Source organism: Pyxicephalus adspersus, chromosome 4 (assembly GCF_032062135.1).
Source record: "Pyxicephalus adspersus chromosome 4, UCB_Pads_2.0, whole genome shotgun sequence".
Classification (NCBI taxonomy): domain Eukaryota; kingdom Metazoa; phylum Chordata; class Amphibia; order Anura; family Pyxicephalidae; genus Pyxicephalus; species Pyxicephalus adspersus.
In genome coordinates this window covers 92,118,277-92,133,132 of record NC_092861.1, presented here as the reverse complement: position 1 = coordinate 92,133,132, position 14,856 = coordinate 92,118,277, and the positions used below count along the sequence as shown (strand labels likewise).

Below are 14,856 nucleotides of genomic sequence, written 5' to 3'. Positions count from 1 at the left end.
CTACAGAAATTCAGATTTTTTTTTGAAAAAGCGAAACCAAAAGCAAGGTTCACCAAAAACAACCCTGTTAGTTCCAGAAGAGCTAGAGTCTCCCCTGGTGACAGATTTCTTAAAATCTCTCTACAGGTCATACCTAGGCTTAGACTCTCATGCAAAACAACTACAGCCGCCAGTACCAATTAATAAAGGGCCCATAAGGAAGACCTTCATATAAAAGGGAGTTGGGGGATCAGTCTTCCATCTTCATCAGAATTTTTTGATATCCATAAAACATTTGTGGATTTTGAGAAGGGAATAGTGGGGAAAGCATTTCCTGGTAGTCACAGACAATGCAATGGCATACATAAACAGGTACGGAAACAAAAAGTCGAAGTTTCATTCAGATTTTTTCAGTAGGCTTTAGGGAATTGTGGAATTAAATCCAGAGGTATTCATGGAAATCATGGAACTAGTCAGAAGAAGTAGAGAAGGGGTTACCACATAGTATGCTTACAGAAAGGTCAGCTCCATTTGCATTTTTAAAAGCCATGTTGGTGGAAGAACCATTAATCAATTTCTATTGGATAGTAACAATGTAAATTGAGAATCACAGAGACTATGGTTTCCTGGAGCCTTACGTTAATACAAAAAATTTCAACAAAAGAACTATTTCATATAGTTATTTTAGTACAGAAGTAGACCTTCTGACCTACTTGATTTTCACGGATAACCAAAATAGGTGCATTTCAATTGTCTAGACCTCATAAAATGCCTATTAACCTCCTGGGCGGTTCATTTCTGTCCAGATTTATACGTCTAAAGCTGCGTACACACTTCCAATTTTTATCGTTGGAAATGAACGACGAACGAACGATCGATTGGGCAAAAATCGTTCGTAAAAAAAGTAACCAACGACGCCGACGAACGAGGATAGTCGTTGGAAATGAACGACCGGACCGGCGGATCGGATTGGACGACGATCGTTGACCATCTATCGTGTGTACGGTCGTTCATTGATCGTCCATGGTCTGAGCATGCGCGGTGAACGAACGTTCGCTCACTTCCTGTGGTGCACGTCACTTCCTGTATCGTTCAAACGATCGCATCTATCGTGTGTACAATATCTGCGAACGATCGTGTCGTTATCTGTATGTACAGGATCGGGGCTATACGATCGTTCGCAGATATCGTGCAGGATCGTTCGTTTACCAACAATAATAATTGGAAGTGTGTACGTAGCTTAAAACCAGTACATTGTTTTTCATGAAAATTTATTTTACAGTATAATAGTATAAGTATATTAAGGTTTGAAACACAAAATCATATCAAAATAATAAATTAAATAAAAAAAAAATGTAATAAACTTTGACATGACTTTGTGTTCTAGTTCTAGTTGCAGAAATAGCCCCAAATCTCAGATAAGGGTCGCTGAGCATAATGGCTCCACTTGATCCCTTAATCTGGACTACCTGGATGCACAGCTCAGTGTATGATACTGGGAAAAGCAGAGTATCCTGGAAACCCCCAGGGCTGTTGGGACGAGATGAACTTCCATCTGTATCCACATAAGTTATGTCAGCCCAGCCTGGCCAATGAAGTGGGCTGTAGATGGGGGCGCCATAAAATGACGACAGGCCAGTGTATTTTTTTTTTTATTGTAGAGGGGATATTGCCTGTTTCTTATGCAATAAAGAACCTGCCTACAATTTTTTTATTTTTAGTCATTGTTCCTCTTCCAGAAGATTTGTTTTTATAAATACAACTTTAACACTAGGAATGGTGACCAAAATTTCATAATCTACAAAATGTGAAGCAGAAAGCATTTTACCATTCTTTATAGAATGTCAAACTCTTTAGCTTAAAGAGAAACTAAACTCAAAAAAAAAAAAAAATTACACTTACCTTAAATCCCACAGGGCAGCCCGATTGCCCGATTGTCCCATGTCGTCCGGGCGCCGCCATCATCTCTTCTTCCTACGTCACCCTGGCCAGGTGGGAGTTTGGATGATGTAGGATGGGAAAAAAAAAAAAAAAAGAATCGACGATTCCACTACGCATGCATAGAATCGGCAAATTTTTCTCTTCGCGCAAAAAAGGCCCCTTCTGTGCATACCCCAGGGGCTTGGGCATGCGCAGGAGCACACCGAGAGCCTCCTGGGATGCCTGACGTAGGTATCCCGGGAGGCTTTGCACTCCCATTCATTCTTGATTGCCTAGGCGATTAAGAATTAGGGGGCGGTGCTGCACCTAAACAAAAAACAACAGAATTTTTACCTTACATAAAATGGTTGTCTACCCTTTTATGTCAAGTGAAAATTCTGAGTTTAGGTACAATTTAAGGTTGTTCTATTGGTTCCCACCAATACTTTTTATGATAAATTCCTAGAAATTAGCAAACCGGGATAAGAACCTAGATTTCAGAGCCACAGATTGTGCACCAGCGAGGCCACACTTTACAGCAGCAGTTGTCAGAGTTCCAGGTTTCCTCTACAGCGTTGTTTCTGTATCCTTTTAACATGGGGAACCCTTAGAAATATCATTCATGTCTTGAGGGAAACCCTGCCATAATTTCTATATTCACACCTTGCAGTATATTAGTGTGGTGGTCAAGAAAACTTACCGGGGAGTCCCAAACTGCTCAAGGAACCCCTAGCAACCTCTGGAGGAACCCTGGTCAAAAAAAAAAAAAAAAATCTACAATGTTCTCTCCATATTTTTTTTTCAGCTGAGAGGAGAGAAGCTGTAGGTGGGTGGTCAAAAAGTTGTCAGGATAACACATGACAAATTTAGTGTTTTCATAGGAATCCAGTAACTTCTACAATTGTCGGTTTTCTATCACTGCCCCCCATACTTTGTTCCAACTTTAGAATAGCCCATCTCATCATGTCCCATTTTTTTATTGTCTTTGTGTTATATTAGTAAAATGACCCAACCACTAAAAAGTGCGCGGTGGTGTGTCCATTTAATGGTGCCTACATAGTTCTTTGGCCCTGGCATGACACCAATGATCTTTAAAGGGCTTTTTCCTACTGGCCTACCCATCATTTACACCCTGGTTTTAGTGGGATTTAGGAAGACCTGGAAAGTGTTTCAAGGGATCTACAGGCTATAGAGTGACTATGGAGTCACAAGTGTCAGCTCTCACCCATATGTGCATGGTATACCTGCTAGTTTAGATTTTAGCTTTGTTTTCTTACATCAAGTGTAATATTCAAGGTGTACATGACATAATGATTGGAATATTACACAAATGCAGGAAATAGACAATCCCTGCACAATGTTGTCCTCTGATCTCTATGTTCTGACCAGGACCCCTCACAATGCTACAGAATGGCTACATTCCAGTCCATAGCAACCTGCCCACCTATTACCAGAAGTTAGGGGACACCGTATACCTATTATGTGCAATAAACATGGTAACCCTGAGCACATGCAACAACCTGTATGCATTATTCCCAATCTTCATGCAGCATGGCATTCATGCACTGACACGCTGCATAACATCTACACAGGTACAAGTGTCCTGTCACTGCGTCTAGGTATGTGATACGACACATCCAGTGATGTCACTGCCCCTCACACACTCACTGCGCAGGTTGCCGACCAGCTCGGCATGGCTGGCTCCCCCTGACTTCCAGGCCATGACTGCACACAGCGCGCGGAGCAGGTACTCTGCTGCTTTCAGCGCGGCGACTGCGCCCAGCAGCTTGCCCAGGAAGCCCAGCACCTCCAACCAGGAGACGTCATCCGGGGGCCCGCTGGAGGAGGGGGCGGGGCCACGTACATGCTCAGGGCCGTGTGAGAGACCACACCCAGTTTGCTCACACGACGCATTATCTACCACGCCCACCGAGGGCATTGGTGCACGTGACGCTCTACTCTATTAGGCGCGCGTTAGGGAATGACGGCTGAGAATTTTGGAGGCTGAAGTTTTGAAGGCCGCAGTGATCGTTCATTTTGTTTCCGCCCGTCAGGAAACGGGAGACAGTGACACAGCGCTCTCCATTCCTGTCTCTGGGTGCAGTGACTGGCCAGAGCCCAGTGCGACGTGCTGCAGTGTGAGGCGCACTGTGCATGTTCATAATAGGGCTCCCAAGGCCACTCCCTCCTGTGATGGGATGCTGCTATTTACTTGGAGCTTGTCAGCCTTAAAGAGACCTTTTCACCACTAGCCCGCCATAAGTAAATACTTAGTGTTGTATACGTGTAAATATTGGCATGGCTAGGTGTGTGCCAAGGGTTACATCACACAACCTGCTGCATTGTAATACTGCTGCCACACTGCCAGTCTGGGGAGATTTTATGAGTTGGGGGGGTTTCATTGGCAGGATCAGGGGGTACAGAGTGATACATAAATGATTTATGAGTTTTGGATAAAGTCCTAAAAGCCTGCTGTTTAGCTTATGTCCCTGTAGACGTGCCCATATCCAGTATGTCAGCGTGTTCAGATGACCCTTATCCCTCACTTGCCTCCAGTTTGTGATTGGGAATAAGCGAGGGATCCAGTGGCTCTTTTGCTGCATCAGAGATTCAGAAGTTGTTCCATGACTGTAAGACATCAGTTAGCTATCCTACATGAATGATCTGATGTCCTTGGACATAAACCTCTCTGGCAGTATCATAGTTCTCCCCAGAGGGTTTTAGCCAGTTCCTCCGCCCGGCTGCTGTGAATAAGCCCAATTTCTTTGAGGTGGCGGGGTACAAAACTGAAAATATAGGTGCAAGTGTTGGGCACATTATCCCCCTACAATCTCATTACTACAGCATCATTATAACATAAAACACTCTGCCCATCAAAATGGGCCTCCCTGTCTTGTTAGACATTCCTGTCCACCTAACTAACATTCTGAACTCCAATTGGGGAATGGGGAGGTGTAAGAAACCAAAAATATAGGTATAAGTGGGGAACATCTGTGACTAACATCCCCTAAAACGTCATCACTATGGAATCATTAGAAAATTAACTGTGGCCACTAAATTTTATTTAGGTTGAGGTACAGGAAGGTTACAGTCATGTGTAACAAGGAAGTGCATTTTGATGGACAGTTTTTTTTTTTTTAATGTAATGATGTCATGGTGATGAAAGGTGATCGCCACACGTGTCTCCCATTTCCACCTATATTTTTGTTTCCCTGCACCTCTTAAATCTAGAGAAATTGGGGTTTGAGGTAAGATGCAGACAGATATGTGTAACAGAGCAGGCAGCAAACTTTGCTAGGTAGAGATTTATGTTCTCATAATGCCATACTAATTACATTTTAAAAAGGTTTAGCCACAAGTGTCCCCCACTTGTTTCTACAGTTTCAGTTTCCTATGCCTCCATGTGTACCTTAAAAATGTCAAGTTATTACAACCAACGGTTTAGTAGATCTGAAGGTTTGAACACAGCGAGTTGTTAGGTTGCAGAATATGACAAGCAGCTTTTACACTCACATAGCTATCACACTGCGCTGCCAATTACATTATTACACACTGGTTAAACTTCACAGACAGTGTTTACATAGAATATGGACAGTGATGAGAGGGGGTCACTGTCTGCCTTGTCCCCATCTGATATCACATGCATGATGCTATTAAAACATCGCCACATTTTTAACATTATATTAAAGAGTGACTTTCTCTGTTATGTAATGGAAAAATGTGCGTTTTTTTTTTGTTTTTACACTTTTGTGGAGAGGACCTCTCCCCTTCAGTCTTCACTTCCATTTCGGTAAAGACCAAAGGTGAAATCCGCAGCCTCCTTGAATATTTGTGTCGCACATCCCAGGAGGCTCTGCACTGTTCCTTGTGTGCATGCACCTTCAGAGGCTTTCTTATAATGTAAAAAAAAAAGTGTTCAATCTCATGCATGCGCAGTGCAAGGCAGCACTGGACATACAAGTGAGCATTAGAGAAAAGGTGGAAGCTGAGCCAGCATGGGCCTGCTGGGCTAATTTTGTAAAAGAATCAAGTAAAAAAAAATGTTTTCACAAAAGTTCGCTTTAACTAAATATAGACAGAGGAGCATATCTAAAGTTAGGCTGAATTCACACCGGCAGTAAGGTTACATTTGTAACCATTCCCCATGCCAGGAACCACTGCTGCTTAAAAAACTGATAGCTCTGAAAAAGCACTTACCGCTTGTTACCAATCCTAGGGGCCCAGCACTTACTGCCTGTTATCAATCCTAGGTGCCTAGCAGTTGCCAGAAGTCACTCAGAAGGTGTAAATGTTTTTTGCAGCTAATATGAGCTAAGCCTAACTTGTTACACCACATTCATTTTACTATTACACTACTACAACGGATTACACTCCTAAAACCTAGAACACTAGTAAGTTGGGTCACAATACACGGCATAGGACAGTTGTGGCAAAATACAAAGAATAGAAAAATTGGATATACTAACGGGGCAGGCATTACAAAGTTGTAATAACTAATTGGGAGAAAGTAGAACACTGAAACAATAAGAGGTTACTGAATTCCCATGGCATAAACAACTGGGAGCACTAAATTTGCCGTGTTTTGCCACACCCCCCTTTTTTACCACCCTGCTACAGCTTCCTACCACCCGGCTGAAAAAAATTTCCGGGGAGAGCTCTGGGTATGATTATATTGTATTTTTAAATGTCAAAGCGGTACATTTGATATTTCTAATTTTAAATTCCCCGCCAGTCTGCCCCCCCAACGCACACCGCCCGCACAAACGGCGCATACCCAGCCTACATCTGCATCCCTAGCCTCTCGTCTCCAATGTTCACACGCCAGGATGTAAGGCCAGGGGATTCTGATGCTGGCAGGGCATCACCAAGTGTACACAGATGCCAGGCTGGTATCACTGGAGGACGCCCCAGGCTCATGAGGACCAGGTATACCCTCAATTCCACCCCGAGTGTGGCTCAGGTTTACCACTTTCTGTAAAAAAATTTCACCCCGAGCAACACTTCGGAATACCAGTAGAAAGCTCAGGAACTTTATTTAGTAGCATAAAAGTTCATTCAAACCTCTCCCTCCTCCCCATGGTGTTTTTTTTTTTTTTTAAATAAACCATATGCTATGTAATCCCTCCTTTTAGCCCCTGTGAGGTAATTACAAGAGCAGCAAAAGATTCCTTAGGAGCCAGACAGACTAGTCCATAGTCTCTAGTAGACATGGGGCATGTTGGTGTCGAGAAGCCAGAGACATCTCTACTGCTATCACAGCTCAGCACAGTGTTAATCTGGGTACACACATCCAGTGGTTCTGGCTCCATAATTGGCTTAGGACCGATATCAGACGAGAATCTGGCGCGTGTACAGCACCCACCGTCCGAAAGACCGACCTGGCGGATCAATGGTTGATCCGAAAGCAAGGATTTTGAGGAGGAGCGTGTGGCGGGTTGCCACTTTGTTGTTCTCCCCTCCCCTCTCCATAGAGCAGATCGGTGCTGTATGTACAGCACTTTTTCATGCATCTGCAGTCCTAAGTCATTGGAAAGGATCGTGAAAGATCCTTCCCATCAACAATTGCATGTGTGTATGTAGCTTTAGGGCTATGTCCCTGGCAGGTGGCATGGGATTACCTTGTCTAAGTGTCTCATGGTCTTCACCAGAGCACATCACAGGGAGAAATGGGCAGGTAACCTTAGTGGCCACTGGATTTTTTGCTACTGAGAGATCACCAGCTCACAGGTTCTCCCCATCAGGGGTAAGTAGAATTCCTCTGACATGGGGTCAAGATGGTCAGCAGGTTAGACCGATACCAGAGGTCAAGATGTACAACTGCCACGGATCAAGACTGAGATGAGCCAAAGTCAAGACTGACAACTAGCTATAATTGTAGTTGAGATGACCCAAACAGGCAACAGGTCATTCTTGTGGTTTATATGGTCAGAAGTCAGGGCAGGTGGCAGACAATAAATTCAGGCTCGTGGGCAGGACCTAATCTGCTCATTGACTGCAGGACATACTCTCTAATCCCCTCCAACTGTGCAGAATGTACGCAGAGTGGTAACTATAAATAAAGAGAGGCTCGGGATGCAGCAATCTGCTTCAAGTAGAGTGGTAACACACAAACACCTTTGTTATCCGTAGTTCCAATACTCTGTAGGCATGCAGTACATAAAAGTGTGCTGGTAACCCTTTATCTCTTCCATTTACTGAAATCAACAACCCTCCGTCCTGTGTTAATACTGAACCTTTGCCAAACCTAAAACTTTCTTCATACAGTACATCCCTACTATACTGAGCCAGTTTTTCACTAACCTTTGTAATCAGTTCTTCCCTGCCACTGCTGACAGCACAATAAATCACAAACCTCAGCTTCTTTGTATTGTATTTTTGCTCATGTAGGGACATTTTTAGCATAGGGGGTACAACCCTGTAGTGCCACCGCTCACTGAACTGCTTTATGACTGCACTTGTGAGTGTACTTGAGTGTACATTTAGGAAAATTATGTGTGATATAGACACCATGGCAGTAGAATTGTTTACTTCAACAAGGACTGGATTTCTCAGCTCACAGCACTACTCACACACTGTATCAGCACATAGTCATTCTTGGATGTATCTCATTTACACACAGACCTGCCTACAATATGTACACACATGAAATTGAGTAAATGATAGGTTAGAAATCAAATAGCTTATAATGGAGGGCTAGGTCAGGGGAGCTGAGGAGTGGACTAGGTAATCCTTGCAGACTACCAGACAGGATATTAGATGTGGTCTAGATATTAGTCTTAGCTTCAATATTCACTATGTGAAACTGACATTGTGCAAGGAAATCAGACTGATCATTTTCATCACAGTAGAGGATTATCTAAGAGTGCACAGAGAAAGGTAAGGTTACAGTTCAGCACAGCTTTCTTGAAAGGAGCACAGTTTTCATCAGATAATGGCTTTCTGCTTTTACAGTGCAGAAAATTGACATAATGTGAATAACTGGCCTCTAAAACAGAAAACTGAAACCAGGACCTTTTTCAAATAAAGTTACATACCAGAATCAGAAGTTGTATGAGCCCAGGAGCAGACGGTGCTTGGGATTTTGTCCTAGTGAGACAAGGACAGCTTGGAGAAACTAATAGGTAGAGATAAGATTTAGAAAAGAAAAAATAAAGGTCAGAGCCAAGGCACCACTTCTGTCACTGCTAATCAAGGACGGAAAAAAAAAAGCTAAAAAGGGGCAATCAGTACTTGCCAAGGTGCCACTTTCTGCTAAAGCTAGTCAGGGACAGAGCCTAAAGCTAATAGGCAAAGGATCAGGCAATTTCCCTCGTTGTTGCTAACAAAGCTAGTTTTTCTCATATGACTGAAGTAAAATCACAGCAGTTATTCCTAGGTACACACGGGCCATTTTCCCAAGTGTTTTTTCTTTTTTTCTTGCAAAAGATTGAACTGAACAAACATGGGTTCGGGCTGACCCCATGCTATCTGTGGCCCTTAAAATTACTTTAATAAATTGATGTTGAAATAAAGTCAATTTTAACCAACAAAAAGCTTTTTTAAACACTTTGAAGTTAAAAAAAGTTGCATTAGGCTGTACAAAGTTTCCCATAAATGGATGACTGGCAGAGGTTTTATTGTATGACTGGCAATGGTCAAATTTATCAGCTGTGTTGCATAATGGTAAGCAGTATGGAGATGGCCACTTGCACAAATATCACTTCAGGAAGTGGGAAAACTTACATGGCAGTAGTGAACAAGCCATCCCACCTTTGCCAGCTAATAGGCTGTGCAGCACCACAATAGTACATCTTTGGCTGTCATTACTTTCCTAAGACTAATATCCTTGCAATGCACCAGCAGGTGGTAGAGAGTGTCTTCCTGTGAGTGACCCTGGAAATACAGCTCAATGCAGCACCAGTGGTCCTGCAGCTAGTGTCACTGGGAGAGAGGAAGTGTACTGGGTACAAAGTTCTAGCATCCCTCTAGGACCAGGTCCTGCAGGGGTTGAACTCCTGAAACATCCAGGAAGGTAGTGTGGTGTTAGACAATGTCACAAACATTATGGTCATCCTACATGCTGGTAGGCTGCTTTGTTTGGCCCACATCCTGAACACTGTGGTACAGAAGTTCCAGTGTATCTCCCCAAGGCTTGATGCAGAAGGCAGATCACATGTTGGAGCAACACATTGATGTCAGCCACTACATGCTGGAATATGGCAGCCATAGTCAATTACAACCAATAGACTACATCAATGTCAGTAAATCTGCTTCATCCCACTTTTCCTGCTGATGGCCATAAACACTGGGGGGGGGTGTGGGGGGTGTCCACCAGCATTTGGGAGTCTGTGAACCTTCTGGTCAGATTGTGTTCTTGGAAATCCCTGCTTCATGTGCTTGTGGTATTGTGTTTCATGACTATCTTCAGCAGGTGGGTCTTTGTAGTTTTGACTTATTATGCACACAACTCTTCCCTATATAAGGTCACTCCTTTGTCTAAGACTTTTTTTCTTGGGAGTTCCTGGCAGAACTCCTTTTCAGATTGGCCTGCTCACTACTCCCTAGCCCCTGGCTCTGGCTTCGCTTCTGTTGTTCCTGTTTTTCCAGTTCATGACCCATTCTAATCGGTACTATGCTGTTCTGCCTGGCTCATATATATTTTTGAGTATTTTTTTACCTTGTTGTTTCCTTTCCTGATTCATTATAATATTATAATCCTGACTTATCTGTTCTGCCATGCTTGTATATATTATATATGTTGGTATTTGTATATATATATATATATATATATATATATACTGTGCATAACAGTATATATAAGTTTTTGGACAAAATTGATCACTGAACTGAATCAGTACTGAGATTTGAGAGTCTTGCTATTTCAACTCACTGATGCCAAGGCAGTAGGAAGCAGTAGAAGCCCTGCAGCCTCATCACCAATGTAAACATAGCATTAGGTGCTACAGAAGATCACCTGACACAACAAAAGAAAATAAACTTCTGTAGTCAGAAGTATGTGATACACAGTACAAAGTACATATGTATCAAATAAAGTTCAGGGTTTAAAAGTATATGCTGTAGAACATAAGTTGTAGAGAACTCTGATCAGACGTATGTTATATTTGTGCCTAATCTGATTCAAGAGAGGTTTGCCAAAATTGTCCCAATGTTTCACAAACCTGAACCCAGTGCCAAACACCACTAAAGTCTACTGCAGAAGAATCTGGATAATACATTCTGTTAATTTTCAAGGATGATATACAACATATTGTCAATAAAAGGACATAGGGCAACTCCATTAAAGTTATGTGCCAAAAATGATTGAAATAAGCAGTGGGAATTTTCGTAAATTTAAAACAAACCCTTACCCAGACCTGTTCCCACAGAGAGTTAATGTATATAAAAAAAAGAAGCATCAATCACACCATGCATTGTTGTCTATTCATCATTAATCACAGTGATTGGCAGCAAACCTCCACATCCTCTTTGAAGAATAGGATGTAGGAATAATATCCTTTCCCTCAACACTGGCACTCCTTGATGTCTAGGGAAGGTATTGAGCCTGATTGGTACATAGGGACAGGATGCATGCTCACTGTCACTAATTTTTCTGGCCACTCAGACTGCTTGCCTGCATAAAGATCGGATTGAAATATTAAAGTGGACCTAAACTGAAAAAACAAATAAACACCAGGAGGCAGTACTATATGACCAAACCTACATGCAATAACTCCCAGGCTCCTGGTGGCTTTTGGTTTCAGCTCTAAACTGTACAGTGCATGTGCCACCGGGGATAATGTAACTCCTGCGCACACATAGGGGTCAAATCTTCTAATGACAGAAGAGGATCACCATCTTCGCGGAAGTCTGGCATGGTCCTGGTCACTACAGGTAAGTATGTGCCATAATGGGCAAGTATGCTGTACATGCTTACTGGTTATGGTAGAGGTTCATCACCCACCAAAGAATTTGGCTCTGCTTAAAGTAGGGAAAACTTTTTTGAAAGTATTTTATGTCCCCAGAATTAGTTTCAGCATTGTCATCCAGAAATGTAAATCAATCATCAATAATGATCACCTAAAGAAAGACAATGTTAATCTGTCGCTTTCCCCTCACTAAATGACAGATCCACTGAATTACATTAACAGTGCAAGAAAATCTGAATGATTTCATTGATTGTTTCTGGGACCCTTGCCTGACTGCGGATCATTTGTATGTATATATCCCCTCCTTTGGTATACTGCTTCCCCACCTCCTAAATTGTAAGCTCTTCAGGGCAGGGTCCTCTCCTCCTGTGTCGCTGTCTGTATCTATCTGTCATTTGCAACCCCTATTTAATGTACAGCGCTGCGTAATATGTTGGTGCTTTATAAATCTTGTTTATTTTTCATAATATTTATAATAAAAAAAAATAATGTATGTGCAATGACATCACCCATCCTGGCAATCTTGTACTATAATGTCTTCATTTTGTGTATTTAGGCATTCACACACTCCTCCAGCTGGTTCTTTTCGAGAAGTGTAGCTGGATACTAACTATATAAACTTGCACAGTGCATTTGGGAATTTCCTAAACAAAGTCATGTCGTAGACCAGTGGTGCCCAACAGGTGGATTGCGATCTACCGGTATATCACAACAAGGCAACGGGAGTAGATCGAGTAGAGTTATTGTGTCCAACTTTTTATTGTTGGTAGATCATTTTGACTTCGTCATTTTAAAATTAGCTTGCAAGCCAAAAAAGTGTGGGCACCTCTGTCATAGACGATTGTTACATTATCACATACATATTAACCATCGAAGCTTGTTTCCTGATGATTGTTGTCCTTACCCTGTGACAACTTCTCACTTACTTGATCATAAGGCTAATTTTTTCAGTGAATTACAGTACAGATGTTGAGCCCACTCTCCCATCGCAGGCTCAGACCTGTGATGGGAGAGTGGATGGGTTCTGGCATCAAGTTTCTTCCCCTTTGATTGACTCCTGGCATGCACGGTCCGGAGCCAGTAAATTTAGTGCTCCACTGGTCCGAAAAGGTTGACGACCACTAGTCTAGAGTATGTAGCAAACAAAATATTGTATAGAATGTATTATTCAGGAGAATGTATTGCAAGTCATTGCAAGTATGTCATGTAAAGCACAACTTACAGAGGAAAGAGATCAGGAGAATGCAACTTACAAAACAGTATACACAGTGAAGCAGTCAGGAGTATTTATCAAACTGTGTACAGCAAATAAGCTATTAGTGTACATCATTGTGTAAAAAGTACATATAACATGTTGTGTTTTGAAGAACAAATATATTCTGCATACTAGAGACAAAAAGTAAAATGTTAAAAACTTGCACAGCCATAAAAATTGATAGTATGCCTTTTATTGCCTGCCTGTTAATGGATCAGTGATAATGGGGATTATTCCCTAAAAGTCAATTAGGAAATGTATGTGTTGTTCCATAACTCCTGATCACATTCATGTTTTCAGAGTGCATCTGTCAGTGCCAGAATGTTTGAATGCTATTTTAAAAGGTGTGAGATTCCTAATTGTTCGAAGGATATTTATGATAACGTTTTATTATATCAGCCACATGAAAATGTTTCCCCACTACCATCTAATCTACCAACTAATATGCAGTATATGAGTAGCCAAGAAATGACAAATATAGCAGCTGGTATTCCACTATTCACTACAATGCTATTTCTTTCTGAACCTTTACTCTTAACTATTATGAATAGAAGATGTGACAGATATAGTTACATAGTTACGTAGTAGGTTAGGTTGAAAAAAGACATGTCTATTAAGTTCAACCACTAGGGAAATAAACATATCCCAGATATAAAACTCTATAAGACATAGTTGGTCCAGAGGAAGGCCAAAAAAAAAACCCTGGTACAAAATTGCTTCAACAGGGGAAAAAAAATCCGTCCTGATTCCATGAGGCAATCGGATGTTCCCTGGATCAACAGTCACTGTTTTTTTTACTTTAAAGCCTTAATACCCACTTATATTCTGTGCTTCTAGAAAAACACCCAGCTTTCTCTTAAAGCAATCTATAGTAGATGCTGAAACTACTTCTGGAGGGAGCTGAATCCACATTTTCACAGACCTTACATTGAAGCATCCCTTCCTTAATCGGAGCTTAAACTTCTTTTCCTCCAGACGCAAAGAGTGCTGTTATTTGTAATGATCTAAAAATGAATTATGGGATGAGAGTTCTCTATATGGACCAATTATATATTTATACAGGGTGATCATCTATGTGGCCTTTCCTCCCAAATTAGGTTAATTAATTAAATAATTTAATGGAGAAAATTATTTTTCCTCTTATTGGAACATACTAGTCTGATCCCTAACTATGTTTTGTGTTTGGATCCTGACTTTTTAAAGGCTTAAAATAAACTCTAACAATGAACAAATGCTTCCCGGTGCTCAGTTAAATATGCCATTGGAAGTGTTTTAGTATACCTATTTAATGTGTGCAAAAAATACCTTTTGATCTCGTCAGAAAATCAAAGTTGTCCAGTGTTCTCTGTGGCTTTGCCTGTGTTTTACCAAAAAAGTTATTCTCTTCTTGAGTGTTTCTATGTGGGATATGTTCATGCATGCTGCTTGCACAGCCTCCATCAGGGCCACTGAACATTGCTTTTCTTATATGGACCATTTATATATTTATACAGGGTGATCATATCTCCTATTAAACGTCTCTTCTGGTGGGAGAATAGATTCAGTTCAGCTAATCTCTTTTCATAGCTGAGCTCCTTCGTTCCTTTTATTGGTTTACTTACCCTTCTCTGGACTCTTTCCAATTCCACAATGTCCTTTTTGTGAACTGGTGCCCAAAACTGGACTGCATATTCCAGATGTGGTCTGACCAATGCTTTGCTGCTACAGGGGCAGGATTATGTCTCCATCTCTGCAGTCTATTCCTCTTTTAATACAAGAACGTACTTTGCTAGCTTTAGATATTGCAGCTTGGCATTG

General features: G+C 41.6%; 1 protein-coding gene across 1 annotated transcript in view; it reads right to left on the bottom strand.

Moving 5' to 3' along the window:
* LOC140329836 (protein-L-isoaspartate(D-aspartate) O-methyltransferase-like) overlaps positions 1–3,913 on the bottom strand; it is a 29,687-nt gene extending 25,774 nt beyond the window's left edge. The window contains exon 1 of the mRNA XM_072410227.1: positions 3,568–3,913. Within this exon, the coding sequence (XP_072266328.1) occupies positions 3,568–3,838 (271 nt within the window). The 5' untranslated portion in view covers positions 3,839–3,913. The remainder of the gene's footprint in view (positions 1–3,567) is intronic.
* Positions 3,914–14,856: the final 10,943 nt, after the last annotated feature.